The sequence below is a fragment of the Monodelphis domestica genome, chromosome 5 (genome assembly GCF_027887165.1).
Source record: "Monodelphis domestica isolate mMonDom1 chromosome 5, mMonDom1.pri, whole genome shotgun sequence".
NCBI lineage: Eukaryota > Metazoa > Chordata > Mammalia > Didelphimorphia > Didelphidae > Monodelphis > Monodelphis domestica.
In genome coordinates this window covers 59709555-59724756 of record NC_077231.1, presented here as the reverse complement: position 1 = coordinate 59724756, position 15202 = coordinate 59709555, and the positions used below count along the sequence as shown (strand labels likewise).

At 36.0% G+C, this 15202-nt stretch overlaps 1 protein-coding gene across 2 annotated transcripts in view; it reads right to left on the bottom strand.

Annotated features, from left to right (window-relative positions):
• The window catches only part of OTOGL (otogelin like), a 256085-nt gene that overhangs the window by 57995 nt on the left and 182888 nt on the right, over positions 1 to 15202 (bottom strand). For both annotated transcript variants that reach the window (XM_016425678.2, XM_056798553.1), the window contains 4 exons: positions 14048 to 14165; positions 5221 to 5300; positions 3263 to 3319; positions 1086 to 1156 (listed from right to left, as the gene is read on the bottom strand). In XM_016425678.2, the coding sequence (XP_016281164.2) occupies positions 1086 to 1156; positions 3263 to 3319; positions 5221 to 5300; positions 14048 to 14165 (326 nt within the window). The remainder of the gene's footprint in view (positions 1 to 1085; positions 1157 to 3262; positions 3320 to 5220; positions 5301 to 14047; positions 14166 to 15202) is intronic.

Below are 15202 nucleotides of genomic sequence, written 5' to 3'. Positions count from 1 at the left end.
TGAAGTTGAAAAATAGAAGAGACTAATTATAGGTATGATAAATATGATTGACTACATCATTTTTAAAAATATATATATAATTAAGAGAAAGTTAAAACTGGGAAAATATCTATGACAAATATTAGTTAAAATGTCATCTAAAAATATAAGGAACAATTAAGAAGTCATAGTGATAATTCACAGTCCACAGTAAGAGTGACCAAATGAAATAATAAGACAATTTTAAAAGAAGAAACTCACATTATCAGTAATCTTTTAAAAATATAAGACACTTCTGAGCTGTGTGACCATGGAAGTCACTTAACCTCCATTGCCTACCCCTTACCACTCTTATGCCTTGGAACCAATACACAGTATTGATTCTAAAATGGAAAGTAAGGGTTTTTTTAAATAATATAAAATAAATAAAAATAAAAAGATATTTAATCTTATTAATTATGAAACAGAATAAAATAAAACAAAGGGCAAAATAATTAAAAGTAACACAACTTAAGGAAGTCATCTGGCAGTCAAAATGATGTTATTATATATCATCAATAAATTATATATAACATAATCATATACTTTAACCCAGTGTTCTCATGGTTGGAATATACCCTGAAAATATTGTTAAAAAACAAAAAAGAAGCTGTCTTTTTCAAAGATTTTCATAATATTTTATAAAATTGATTTTTAAAAACTAGAAAGAACATACATATCTAACAAAAGGGAAATGGTGGTACTGTAATAGACTACTATAATAAAATTAATATCTCAAAATATGAAGAATAAAAATATACCTAGGGAAATCTTTAATAATGCAAATTTACAAAGACAGAACCTAATGAATGGACTATATGGACATCCTCGGCTTTTGAGGATTAATTTGACCTCATGTGGAGTAAAGTTATGTCAACAAGCAATTTTTTAAAAATAAACCTTTACTTTTCATCTTCGAATCAATATTGTGACTCCAAGACAGAAGATAAGAGTTTAAAAAAAAAGAAAGAAAGTGAGCCACAAGTAAACAAAAGAAGAGACACAGTCAGAGACTCTGATGCAGCAATAAAAAAGGATTTTTTTAACTGGTTGTTAAGATATATTACCACACATTCTGAAGCAGGTGTAGGAGCTTCCTCTTCTGGGCAGTCAGATGGGACATGTGGTTCAGGAGGCCCTGTGGAGAGCATCAACATAGAAATGGATTAAGTTATTATCTCTGTTGGCACAAGATAAGGTCAATTTGATAAGTTTAAAGAAATTGTCTTCATTGTTAATTATATCACAAGAGACTCCTTAGTGGTGGCAAAGTTGGATTTTGAGCCATTTTGTAGCACAACTCCTAAGACTGACTAAATTCCTTGGATGAATTTGTGGAATGTGTCATGGTTATTTCTAAAATGCATATTGGAATCTTGTGATGAAGGAAATAGTTCCTAGGCATGCCAAGGCTTGAATCATACCCTGGGTGGTCACCAACTGGTATTTTCAAGGAACTTTACATAGACAACAAAACTAGGAAATGTGCCACCATGATACCTCCAACAGTTTTATAACTGAGTCACTGGAGGTGTCCCATAAATATTCGAGGTTGGATAAATAGAGTAGATAAAGGGAATATATATATATATTTATATACACATATATGAAAGAGCAATGAATACACTTCACAACGCTGAAAAAGGGGAAGAGGTATTTTTCTCTTTTACCTAAGGATAAATCAGATGTCTACAAGTATCCCTTGTTTTGGAGTAGTTATTTTCTACAATTTTAAATTTAAAGAATTGATCAATTAAGCCATGATTTCCTCTTGCTGAGCCTTGGCCTTGAGCTGTATGTATTATTGTTGTTGTTCTTGTTGTTTTTATTATTATATGGTAGCATCTACTAGGCAACTCTAAAGTTTTTGATCATTTCAATCTATCACAGTAAACTCTTAGAAGAAAGTTCAAAGAGATTCCAGTGTTGAATAAAAGAAAATTTCAATAGTAAAGCAGTTAAGAAAAAAACTTGGGCAGGGGAGGCAAAGAGTAAGGAAGGGGGCCCAAGGTTAATTAAAAGCTGTAAAGCTCTATAAATGCTACAGAACACAGCCAGGAGATGGAGAATTACTCCTAGATAGCATGCTATTAGATTGCTATCCACTTAATTAATTGGATCATCCACTGAGAGCTGAAAGGGATTTTAATGTCCTCTAGCCTGGGGTTCTTAACCTTTTTGTTTATGTCATGGAGACCCTTTGGCAGACTGGTGATTCCTCTGAATTATGTTTTGAAATGCATAAAATAAAATATATTGAATTATAAAGGAACTCATTGATATCAAAATAAACCTATGTTTTCCCATCCAAGTGCTGAAACGATACAGAGATCCCTAGGGGGTACAGATACCCCATGTCAGGAACTGATGTTGTACACCAACCCTCTCATTTTATAGATGAGGAAATTGAAGATCATAGAATTTAAATGACTTGTGCAAGGTCATATAGCTTTCTACGTGGTAAAAGTAAGATTCAAACCATTGTCCTTTGACTTGAAATCCTGTGCTCATTCCACTCCACCATCTCAATCTTTATTTCATCTAAGAGGTTTCACTTAGGTCTTTTAATTTCCTTGTGAAAGTACATGGAAGTCCATGAGGAAATAAGATTCACTTTTATAGCCAGATGTGGTTTTAAAAATTAAATAATTATAATAGGAATAATAAAAATATATCTATTCTAGAACATCAAGTATATCTGACTTGGGAAACACATACAATATAATTAAACTATATATTCAAACTATAAACATATAATGGTTCAGTATAAACTGGATGTGTCTTTAAAGAACTCTAAAGAGAAAAGGAGAACTTAGGGCACTTCAAATAATGACTAGTCTTTGTCCTGCTGGTAAGGATGAAAGCAATAATCAAGGAACCTTAGTCATCCACTTTGAAGGTTTCATAACATTGATAATAATCCACTCCTGCCTCTGTACTGATTAAACCCACATCCTTTGATTCCAACACACGATAAACTCTAAACGCACTTGTAAACCATGCCTTGGTTTACAAGGATTGCCCATATGTCTAAAGCACGTTTACGGAGAACTTTACACATGTGATCTCTTGTATTTGGGGCAGAATGGCCTCTCTCAAGAAGAAATCTTTCTCCATCCATTCTGGAAGGCAATTTGGAACTATGCCCAAAGGGTTTTAAAAGGCTACCTGCTCTTTGATCTAGCCATAGCCCTGCTGGGTTTGTACCCCAAAGAGATCATAAGGAAAAAGATAGTAGTTATACCTGTGCCCACTGGCTGGGGAGGCTTGATTATAGCTTCTGTCACTGGCACAGGTATACCTAGAAAGAAACAAAGATTTGCTTTGTAAATGATAAATTTTGCAAGATGAGGTTCACCACAATTCAAACAATATAGAATTTTCCATCCTCTTATGAACATGGGGATCCCCTATAACTTCAAAAGATTTCCCCAAACGCAACATGGACAATTAATATTCTCTAATTAAAACAATAAAGGATATCTCTATGAACACAATTATGCTTTTAAATGAATTTATATTTTCTATACAACAGCTAAATTACATACTTGAAAACAATAACACATATATGAAGATGCTATTTTATAATAATAGCTCACATTCATATTGGCTGTCACAAAACCTTTTTAGTTCAGTTTTCAACTCTAATAGTTTAAAATTGCACTAAGACTTTTGATACACTTGGCATAGGTAAAATTTGCAAATGAGAAAGAGTATTTATTTATATGTGTGTATATGTATACATACACACATAGAATCTCATTTCATAAGTTACCATCAGAAGTAGAGCTAGAAACCTTAAGAGGCCATGCAGTTTAATTTCCTCATTTTACAAATGGAGAAACTGAGGCACAGATGGGTAAAATGATATGCCTAAGATCATAAAACTAGTGGAATAGTGGTTAGAGATGGCCTAAGATCATAAAACTAGTGGAATAGTGGTTAGAGATGGCCTAAGATCATAAAACTAGTGGAATAGTGGTTAGAGATGGCCATAGAGTCAAAAAGAAGTGGGTTCAAGTTTTGCTTCTGACATAGTAATTTAAGTCATTTAATCTATTGACATCCCCAAACAGTTCTCTAAGACATTAAGTTTCAGAGAAGGTGCCTACTTCCATAGGTTTCTAATTCTAATGAAATCACAGGTTCAGTCCCTATTTCTGTCCCCACACAACTTTTGACAGAAGTGGGATCTGAATCCAGGTTCTCTGAACATTGAAGCCATTGTACTTCCTCAAAATAAATTTATGAAGGGGACTCAGTGGATTGAGAGCCAGGCCTAGAGATGGGAGGTCCTAGGTTCAAAACTGGCCTCAGACACTTCCTAGCTTTGTGACCCTGGGCAAGTCACTTGACCCCCCATTGCCTAGCCCTTGCCACTCTTCTGCCTTGGAACCAATTCAGAGTACTGATTCCAAGATGGAAGGTAAGAGTTTAAAAATAAGTAAATAAATAAATTTATGAAATACATGCTGTTTATTTTACCTATTTTACAAATGAGGAAATGGAAGCTCAGAGAGGTTAAGGGATTTACCCAGGATTATATAACTAGTAAATTTCTAACAAGATTTTAATCATTTCTGCCTGACTGCAATCTAATCCAAAAATATCTATTAAGTGCCTACTATGTGCTAGACATCATATGAGGTAGTGGGTATACAAAGCTAAAAATGGAACCATCCCTGCTTCCCATTCTATCAGGGGAAACAATAGGCATGCAAACAGATATAACCAAGTCCAGTGCTTTCGTTTAGGCCATGCATGCTGCCTCTTAGTCTAGAGAAGTGTATCCGCTTTCATATTATACTAAGTTATGCTGCATAGATTTCCAAAGCTAAAGATCAGAATAGCAAAGCTTTATGGGTTCATGGATTTTTTAACTCATTACAATAATGGGTTTAATGGATTTTAATTTAATTTAATGGATCCTTGAACTCGTTACAGTAAAATTGCGGGCTCCCTAGGGTTCCTTGGCTTCCAAATTGAGAACCACTAATATAGGGTTCTTAGAGATCAAAAGATACTTTAGGAGGAAGGAGTAGTGGTGAGAAATTGTGCAAATAAAATGTACAAACATCAACCACAGAACCAAGAGAAAGGAATGGAATTATAAAAGATGATTGGCGGTGTGAAACTTATTAGTCACAACATGGAGGAACAAATGAATATTTCTACACAGAATAAAATGGAGCATCTACTTACAGTCTGCAGGATAAACACATTTAAGTGTGACTTCATCAAGGATCATGTTTCTAGGACAGTATGGCAAGCATCCTTCAACCCTTTAAATATTTATTTTAAAAAGGTATAAGTATCATTCTTGAAATCCAAAAAAATAGAATCATGAGTGAAAAAACATTTATTAAATTCCAACTCTGGGAAAAACCACTGTAACTTGTTTAACTGTGGTAGTATCTTCCAGTTTCCGTTACAGCCCTGATCAGACTCGGACACCTATTATACCTTTCCATGATAATTGCATCTCATGCCCTCTTCCCCTGAATTCCCACATTAATGACTTCAATGGTGTTCTCAATGCATTCCTGTCACTCAGTGCTATCTAAGGGTGTTTCTAGAACCTTTATGATAATGATATTAGGGTAACTTTTAAAAATCATGCTCAGGTACTACATAAACCGGTCCAACAAAAATGTTTATCTTTTTAACCATTTCCTTTTGCCTTAGTATCAGTTCTAAGACAGAAGAGCAACAAGGGCTAGACATTTGGGGTTAAGTGACTTGCCCAGGGTCCCACAGCTAAGAAGTGTCTAAATTCCCATTTGAACCCAAGTCCTCCTGACTTCAGGTCTGATGCTCTATCTACTGGGCTACCTGGCTTCCCCTCTTCAAATAAAATATTTATTAAGCACATTAATACATTCCAGATTGGACTACAAAGATAAAACTGAATGTGTCTGTCCTGAGGGGATTTATAGTCTATAGAGAAAAAAATGCATAGAAGAGAATACAAAATGTATACCTAGCAAATACAATGTAACTGTCGGTGGAGGGGGGTACTTTAGTTAAGTTTTGAGAGAAACAAAGAATCTCAGATATTTGAAGAGGAAAATGAGGGAAAACATCCCAGGCATGAGGGATAGCCCTTTAGGGGCAAAGAGAGAGGAGGTGCAATGTTATATGCGGGATTAGCACACAGAACATTGAGGGAACTGATGTATACTATGACTGGAAAGGTCCCCTGGCTCCAATCATGAAGTCCTTTAAATGACAAAAATGGCAAAATGTGTTTTGCTTAGAAACAACCGGAATTCGTGGAGCTTCTCTTTTTGTTTGTTTGTTTTAAACCCTTAACTTCTCTCTTAGAATCAATACAATGTATTGGTTCCAAGGAAGAAGAGTGGTAAGGGCTAGGCAATGGGGGTCAAATGACTTGCCTAGAGTCACACAGCTGGGAGTATCTGAGGCCACATTTGAACCCAGGACCTCCCATTGTAGAGCTTCTTAAGTCAGAAAAGTGATATGCTTGAACATGTGTTTTAGGACTATCAATTTGGTTGTTGAATGGAAAGTGAAGACGTAAGAGACAAAGTGGGGAGAACAATTAGAAGGTTATTTTCATATCCAGGGTAGAGGTTATTACGGACTGAAGTAGGGTGGTGAATGCATAAGTGGAGAGAGGGGACAGATTTGAGAAATGTTGTAGAGACAGAGTTTTCAATAACTAGGAAAACTGGAGGATGAATGAGAGGGAAATCAAAGGAGGCAGATTGCCAAACTGGGCGACTGGAAGAATGGTGGTGCCCTCAACAGAAATAGGTAAGTCTATAGGAAGGGTGGATTTGGGGAGAGCATAATGAGTCTGTTTTGGACATGTTTATTATAAAATCACACATACTGTCTATGAAACTCTGGGTAAGCCACTTAATCTCTCAGTGCCTTAGGCAATAGCTCTAAGACAACACTGTGTAGAGTAGGGGACAATCCACACTGGGAGGGAATGCATGTCCTCTTGGGGGGGGGGACAAGAGGTGGGTTCCCAATATCAGTAAAAGCAAAAGTCTAGTCATCTCTCCCCCCACAAATTCAAAACATCCATTTGGTAGCTGGTTACGTGAGTCAAGCTCAGGAGAGAGACTAGGTCTGGATGTATAGATCTATTTGTAAACCTGGAATAATCATACACTGCTATTCTCTACTAAGATACAGTCTCTATTTCTATTCAGTTTCTTCTGCATTAAAATATTGATTTCAATGCTGTGATTATCTCCAAGCTCTCTTAAAAGTGTAAATTGTTGCAATTCAATAATTAACTGGAGGACTTCCAGGTAAACATGGCAGTAGTCTAGCCTCAAGACTCATCTTCTCCTCAGCACCCACCAATATAGACTACCTCAAAAGACCAAAAAAACAAACAAACCCCAAATTCATAAGAAAGAAGGGACTCTAGAGTAGGGCGCAGCATTGAAGGTACATGGGATTTGGGCATTTCCATACTATAAGGGGGTGAAAAAGCTCCCACCAAAACATAAGTTGATCTACCTTCCCCCACCCCACCTGTGGAACAAGTCAGAGCCAGCACACACCAGAATCAGCGAATGAGCAAGGGGCACCTCTAGAGTGAGTAAGGGGCACCTCTAGGACCTTGGGAGCTGACTAAGACCACCAAAGACCTACCCCTGACAGCAGCTACACCTGAAACCCCAGCAGGCTGAAGAGTGCAGACTGTAGGCACTCACAGGAAGATAGCACAGAGAAGGGCAAAAACAGCAGAATCTGTAGCAATTTGAAAGATTGCCTCAGGTAAAATCCTTGCTCCTTAACTCCATACACAGAGAGCTTGCCCATCTCACTCAGATTGCTGACTAAAAAGGAAGGAAAAACCTCCACAGTGATGGCAAATTGTGCCCAGGAGCAACAACCTCCCTCCACAAAAAAATAACAAGAAGAGGGGGTTGACCCTGGAAAATTTTTATGGAGGAAACACCCAGGCTATAGAGGAAATTCAAATGAGGCCAAAACCTTCCCCCCAAAATGGAAATTGTCCACAAGCTCTTGAAGAATTTAAATTGGAGTTTATCAAAAAGACTGAAGCCTTCTGGCAAGAAAAGTGGGAAATAGTTCAAAGAAAAAAGAACAGTTTAAAGAACAAGAACTCCCAATTGGAAAAACAGTTGGAGGCCACAAAAAGCAGGATAGACCAAACTGAAAAGGAAAACCAGTCTTTAAAGACTAGAATTAGGCAACTACAAGACAATGATCTTGCAAAACAGCAAGAATTAATAAAGCAAAGTCAAAAGACTGACAAAATAGAAAAATCTCACTGAGAACATGACAGATTAGGAAAACAGAGCAAGCAGAGACAATTTGAGAATCATTGGCCTACCTGAAAAGCCAGAAACAAACAGAAATCTTGACATCATACTACAAGAAATCATCCAAGACAACTGCCCTGATGTTCTTGAACAAGGGGACAAAACAGACATTGAAAGAGTTCAAGTTCATAGAACACCCTCTACACTAAATCCTCAAAAGGCAACTCCCAGGAATGTAATGGCCAAATTAAAGAGCTTTCAAGCGAAGGAGAAAATTCTACAAGAAGCCAAAAAGAGACAATTCAGATATCAAGGAGCACCAAATAGGATTACACAAGATCTGTCAGCTACCAAATTAAAGGACCTCAAGGCTTGGAACATGATATTCAGAAAGGCAAGAGAATTGGGTCTTCAATCAAGCATCACCTATCCATCAAAACTGACTATATACTTCCAGGGGAAAGTATGGGCATTCAACAAACTAGAACATTTCTAAATATTTGTAAAGAAAAGACCAGAACTAAGTGGAAAGTTTGATATCCAAACACAAAGATCAAAAGAAATATGAAAAGGTAAATAAGAAAGAGAGGGGAAAGGGGGAAAATGTTTTTTATTCAAACTTTCTTCTTTAAAGGCTACAATTAGATCAAATTATGTATATATTAATATATGGGAAAATGTTATTTGTAACAAAAATTACATTCAATATTATAGTAATTAGAAGAATCATTCACAGGAAATGATTGGGATATTAAGTACTATAAGGTGATATGCAAAAAAGAAAAAGGGAGGGGAAATTGAAGATGGCACCAAGAGTTAATTGAAGAAATAAAATAAATAGGATAATCTTTACCACACAAAGATACACATGGAAAGGGGAGGGGAATAGTACTCTCATAAGAAGGAAAGGAAGAGAGTGCTAATAGGTAAACCTTACTTACTTAAACCTTACTCTCAGTGAAATAAATTCTGATAGGGAAGAGCATCTAGATCAATTGGAGCCTTGAATTCTATCTTATCCTACAGGGAAAGTGAGACGGGAAAACTAAGGGGGTAGGGGGGAGGGAGTACAAAAAGGGAGGGAAAGAGAGGGGGAGGGAACTTAACAGACCCTAAAAAAACAAGAAGGGAACAAAAAGGGAGGGGCCAAAAAGGGAAGCATATTAAGGGAGGGGAATAGGGGGATGGATTAAAAGTAAACCACTGGTTTAAAAGGATATAACAAAAGAAGAAAGGACAGAACTAGGAGAGGATATCAAAATGCTGGGGAATACCAAGTGACAATCATAAGTTTGAACGTGAATGGGATGAACTCACCCGTAAAAGGAAAACTAATAGGAGAGTGGATTAGAATCCAAAATTCTACCATATGTTGTCTATAAGAAACACACCTGAGGTGGATAGATACTCACAAGGTTAGAATTAAAGGTAGGAGCAAAACCCATTGGGCCTCAACTGATAGAAAGAAGGCAGGAGTTGCAATCATGATATCTGACAAAGCCAAAGTAAAAATAGACCTTATTAAAAGGGATAGGGAAGGTAAATACATCCTGATAAAAGGGAGTATAGACAATGAGGAAATATCAGTAATCAACATGTATGCACCAAATGGTATAGCATCCAAATTTCTAAAGGAGAAACTAGTGGAATTGAAGGAGGAAATAGATAGTAAAACTATACTAGTGGGACACCTGAACCTATCACTATCAAATTTAGATAAATCAAATAAAAAAAATAAGAAAGAGGTAAAAGAAGTGAATGAAATCTTAGGGGGGGAAAGAGTTAATAGATTATATGGAGAAAAATAAATAGGGACAAAAGGAAATACACCTTCTTTTCAGAAGCACATGGTACATTCACAAAGATTTACCCTATATCATGCCATAAAAACATGGCATACAAATGCAGAAAAGCAGAAATAATAAATGCAACCTTTTCAGATCATAAGGCAATAAAAATAATGATCAGTAAGGATACATGGAGAGCCAAATCAAAAATTAATTAGAAATTAAATAATAGGATTCACCAAAATCGATTAGAGAACAAATCATAGAAACCATTAATAATTTCATTGAAGAAAATGACAATGAAGAGACATCCTTTCAAACTCTATGGGATGCAGCCAAAGCCATACTCAGGGGAAAATTTATATCCTTGAGTTCATATATTAACAAATTAGGGAGGGCAGAAGTCAATGAATTAAACATGCAAGTCAAAAAACTTGAAAGTGAACAAATTAAAAATCCCCAGATGAAAACTAAATTAGAGATCCTAAAAATTAAGGGAGAAATTAACAAAATTGAAAGTGAAAGAACTTTTGAACTAATAAATAAGACTAGACGTGGGTATTTTGAAAAAAAAAACAAACAAACAAAATAGACACAGTAATGGTCAATCTAATAAATGAAAGGAAAAAAGAAAACCAAATTAACACTATCATAGATGAAAAGGGAGATGTCACCTCCAATGAAGAGGAAATTAAGGCAATCATTAAAAACTATTTTGCCCAATTATATGGCAATCAATATGCCAATCTAGGTGATATGGATGAATATTTGCAAATATATAAATTGTTCTAAATCTCTTATAAAAAGAAATATGCAAATCAAAACAACTCTGAGGTATCATCTCATGCCTAGCAGATTGGCTAACATGACAGCAAAGGAAAGTAATGAATGCTGGAGGGGATGTGGCAAAGTTGGAACATTAATTCATTGCTGGTGGAGTTGTGAATTGATCCAAACATTCTGGAGGACAATTTGGAACTATGCCCAAAGGGCACTAAAAACTGTCTGCCCATTGATCCAGTCATAGCACTGCTAGGTTTGTACCGCAATGAGAACATAAGGAAGAAGACTTGTACAAGAATATTCATATCTGCGCTCTTCGTGGTGGCAAAAATTGTAAACTGAGGGGATGCCCTTCAATTGGGGAATGGCTGAACAAATTGTGGTATATGTTGGTGATGGAATATTATTGTGCTAAAAGGAATAATAAAGTGGAGGAATTCCATGGGAATTGGAATGACCTCCAGGTAGTGAAGCAGAGCGAAAAGAGCAGAACCAGGAGAACATTGTACACAGAGACTGATACACTGTGGTACAATCAAATGTAATGGACTTCTCCATTAATGGCAATGTAGTGATCATGAACAACCCGGAGGGATCTATGAGAAAGAACACTATCCACATTAAGAGGAAAAACTGTGGGAGTGGAAACACAGAAGAAAAACAACTGCTGGATTAAATGGGTGGAGGAGGATATGACTGGGGACATAGATCCTAAATGAACATCCTAGTGCAGACATCAACAGCATGGAAATAGGTTCTGATCAAGGATACATGTAATAATACCCAGTGGCATTGCGCATTGGCAAGGGGAAGGCGGAGGGAGGATAGGAAGGAATAGAATATGATGTGTAACCAAGGAATAATGTTTGAAATTGACCAAATTAAAAAATAATAATAATTAACTGATTATTGATCAAAGTGAAAGGGAGCAGGAGAAAGTGGAAAATTAAATGCATCTAGAGTAAAAATCTACAACTATATTTATATTCTGCTACTTATTAAGCATCACATTTTAACAGACTTCAGTTTTTTCATCCCTAAAAAAGGGACTGGGGGGTATGACTAGAGGGTTTCTGAGTTTCCTCTGCCACCTAAATCTGTAATCCTATAATCCCCTTTTTGCCCAATGAGCCTCTGATTCAAGCTAGAATTGCCACTAGGGGGCAGTCAACCCCCATGGGGGAAATAGCTGGAACTATTCTTACAGATGTAAGACAACAAAAATTGCATAAATTCCAAATTTTGCTAGAACCTTTTTGCTCTTCCTTAGTTATTTGTGAGCCCTGAGCATTCTGTTTTGGAAATGCCCAGGATGGCCAACTAAAGAGACTGCTTGTTGCATAACTTTGATTTGGATTGTGTATCATGCCCCTTACTGTATTTCATCCTGATCCTGCCACCAAAAACAACCTTATCCATAGCTGAAGAAGCATGGAGCCCATTCACTATCATTGGGTCTCAGTGAACAATTGATTTTTTTCAATAAATGACCAAAAGCTCTATTTTATGACTGTTAATCATTTCTCTTCCTGTGCCTCATGGAAAGATGAAGATGTTTCCAAATGTCAAGCCAGCAGGGGACAAATTCTTGCTCTTCTATTGTCTGCTAAGATTTACAACTTTAAGTTAAGTCCTAGTAGAAGACTATTTTATGAGGTCCAGTTCAGCCAAGGAGAATCTCATCACAAGAAGTCTGGCTACCAAATAATGGATTTTTTAGTTACAATTCATGAATCTCTCTAGGAAGATAGAAAATATATTGCAATATTCAGACCTGGAAAAAGTTCCTATACTTATGAAATTCCAGATTTTTTCAAATAATAAAGTAGTAACTCAATAGTTCAATAATGAATGAAGCAGCTAGGAGGTGCAATTAGATACAGCACTGAGCCCATAGACAATAAAACCTGAGTCAGATCTAGGTTCATATATTTCCTAGCTATGTGACTCTAGAGAAGTCACTTCACCTCTTTTTGCCTCATATTTCTTAACTGTAAAATGGAGATAACAGTTCCTACCTTGCAGAGTTAGAATGATCAAATGAAATAATCACTGTAAAAAAGCATTTGGCACAGTTTTTGGCACATAGTAGGGGCTATATTAATATTTATTCTGTTCCTTCTCTTCCCAATGAACATTTATTTAACAGTGGCCACTTGCAAGATATTGAACTAGGAATTAGAGAGAAGCAAAATTTTGTCCATTCTTACCATATTGTCCCAGTAAAAGTGACTTTTTCTAAGATGAACATTTGAAATCATATGTATGCCTGTTTTTCAGTCCAATTATACTATATAAAGCTACAGTAATAAATGTTTAGTAATACTTTGATGATATCTACATACATATAAATGTACACATATATTCATAGATGTGTATTCATATATACATGCATGTACACATCGATCCTACTTCTAACCTTTGAATTTTTGAAGAAATAATGTGCTCCTTCCATGAAATAAATCTTCAAGTATCTGAGGATAGCCTTTCTAAGCTGAGCATTCACAACACCTTTCAGCATGTTGGCTAGGTTCTAGTGCCCTCCCCTACCAGCTATTGATTATCTATTTTCTTCTTAAAATATGGCATCCAGAAATAATATAGCCCACTATTCTATTGTATACATAGTATATCTATACTTGTTCATTTGCAAACATATGCATTGTTGCTGCCTGTGATGGAGAAACAGTCCTAGAATCCAAGTCATATAATCTCAGTTCAACCCATTTTTCCCAACCTATACAAATTTTTGAGCCTGATTTTGTCTTCTAACATATTATCTATACTTTTAAGTTTTGTGCCATTTACAAATTTAACAAGCATGCATTTTATTTCTTCTTTCAAGTCATGGATAAAAATGTTGAATTGGACAGCACCAATAAAACCCTGAAGATATGGTATATATTGACTCCACTGCCTAGCCCTTACTGCTCATGGGCTGCCTTGGAACCAATACATAGTAATGATTCTAAAATGGAAGGTAAGAATTTAGAGGGGAAAATAAAGACTGTAACCATTAAAACCACTAAACCCCTATGTTAAAACCACTTAAAATGCAAGAAAATATTTTTTTTTCTTCTTTCAGGTCATTGATAAAAAATGTTGGCTAGGACAGCACCATTAAATTCTTGAAATGACAATTTATGCAACTTAGAAACTGCCTGTTAAACTAGAAATCTTACTTACGGTGGAAGAAATTTACATGCAAGTGCATCAGGATCACTGCAAGTTTTAAAACATGGAGTAGCACATGGCTCATATCGCCACTCACACATCCTTCTGTAAGGTACTGCTGCTGGGATTTCTGGGAAAGTACAAAAAAATTAAAGTACATATTTTAAAGAATTTGTATGTGGAAAAAATATGTGTGCAGTATAAAGTAAAATTGCAGAGTCTTGAGAGTCCTCGGATATCAATTCCATGGGTTTTAAAAGCATAGAAATAAAGGGTATTAAGTCTATAGTGATCAAAATAGTTCAATCAAGTTTGTTTATGTGTGCCAGGAATTACTATGATTCCCAGCAGGCTTTATGGTTCTTTTGAATTCCTGTGGTTTGTATATTGCTGGGATTTATATTATAGGTTGTCCAGTGTAGCTTTGCAGGAACCAAAGATGATCATGTTGATACTTTGAATGATGAATTCATTGTCTGATATAAAAAAAAACTGTATTAGATACCCATTTTTGCTGCCTCATAGCAGCACATTTTCTCATGATGAAGGAGGAGTCCTTCAGAAGCTAGAAAACCAGGAGATGCATGATTCTACTCTCACGTAAGACTGGTAAGAAACTGAATTTGTCCTCTTCCCTTAAATTTTAGTAACATCAGCTTTGTGACCTGTTAAAGAATTCCAAGTCAAAAAACTAGTTTCCTGGAATTCATATGCCACGAGAATTTCTTTCCACTTTCAAACATGAAATAAAAGCCTCTGAATTTTATGTTTCTGACAGCACAGGATCCATCATGATGGTAAAATCCCTTAATATTTCTGATTCACAGGTATATTTTGATAAAAAGATAAAAAGGACTTCCAATAAGAAACTTTTACTACCAATGTAAGTTAGATATTTCTTCTGCAATGTACAGTCCTCGTGAGTTACCTAGAGTGCTGAGGTAAATAATTTGTCTAGTATTATACAAATAATATGACTCATAGGTAGGACTTAAACACGAGTGTTTCTGGCTTTGAGCTAGCTTTCAATCTAGTGTGTCAATCTGCTTCTTACAAAGGACAAATCATTAATTACCAAGTTCCCAGATTACGGCTAGGAAGCCTCTCCTGACTTAGATAAAATGGTTATTAGAAAGAGGACAAGAAGGAGGAGGAGGAGGAGGAGGA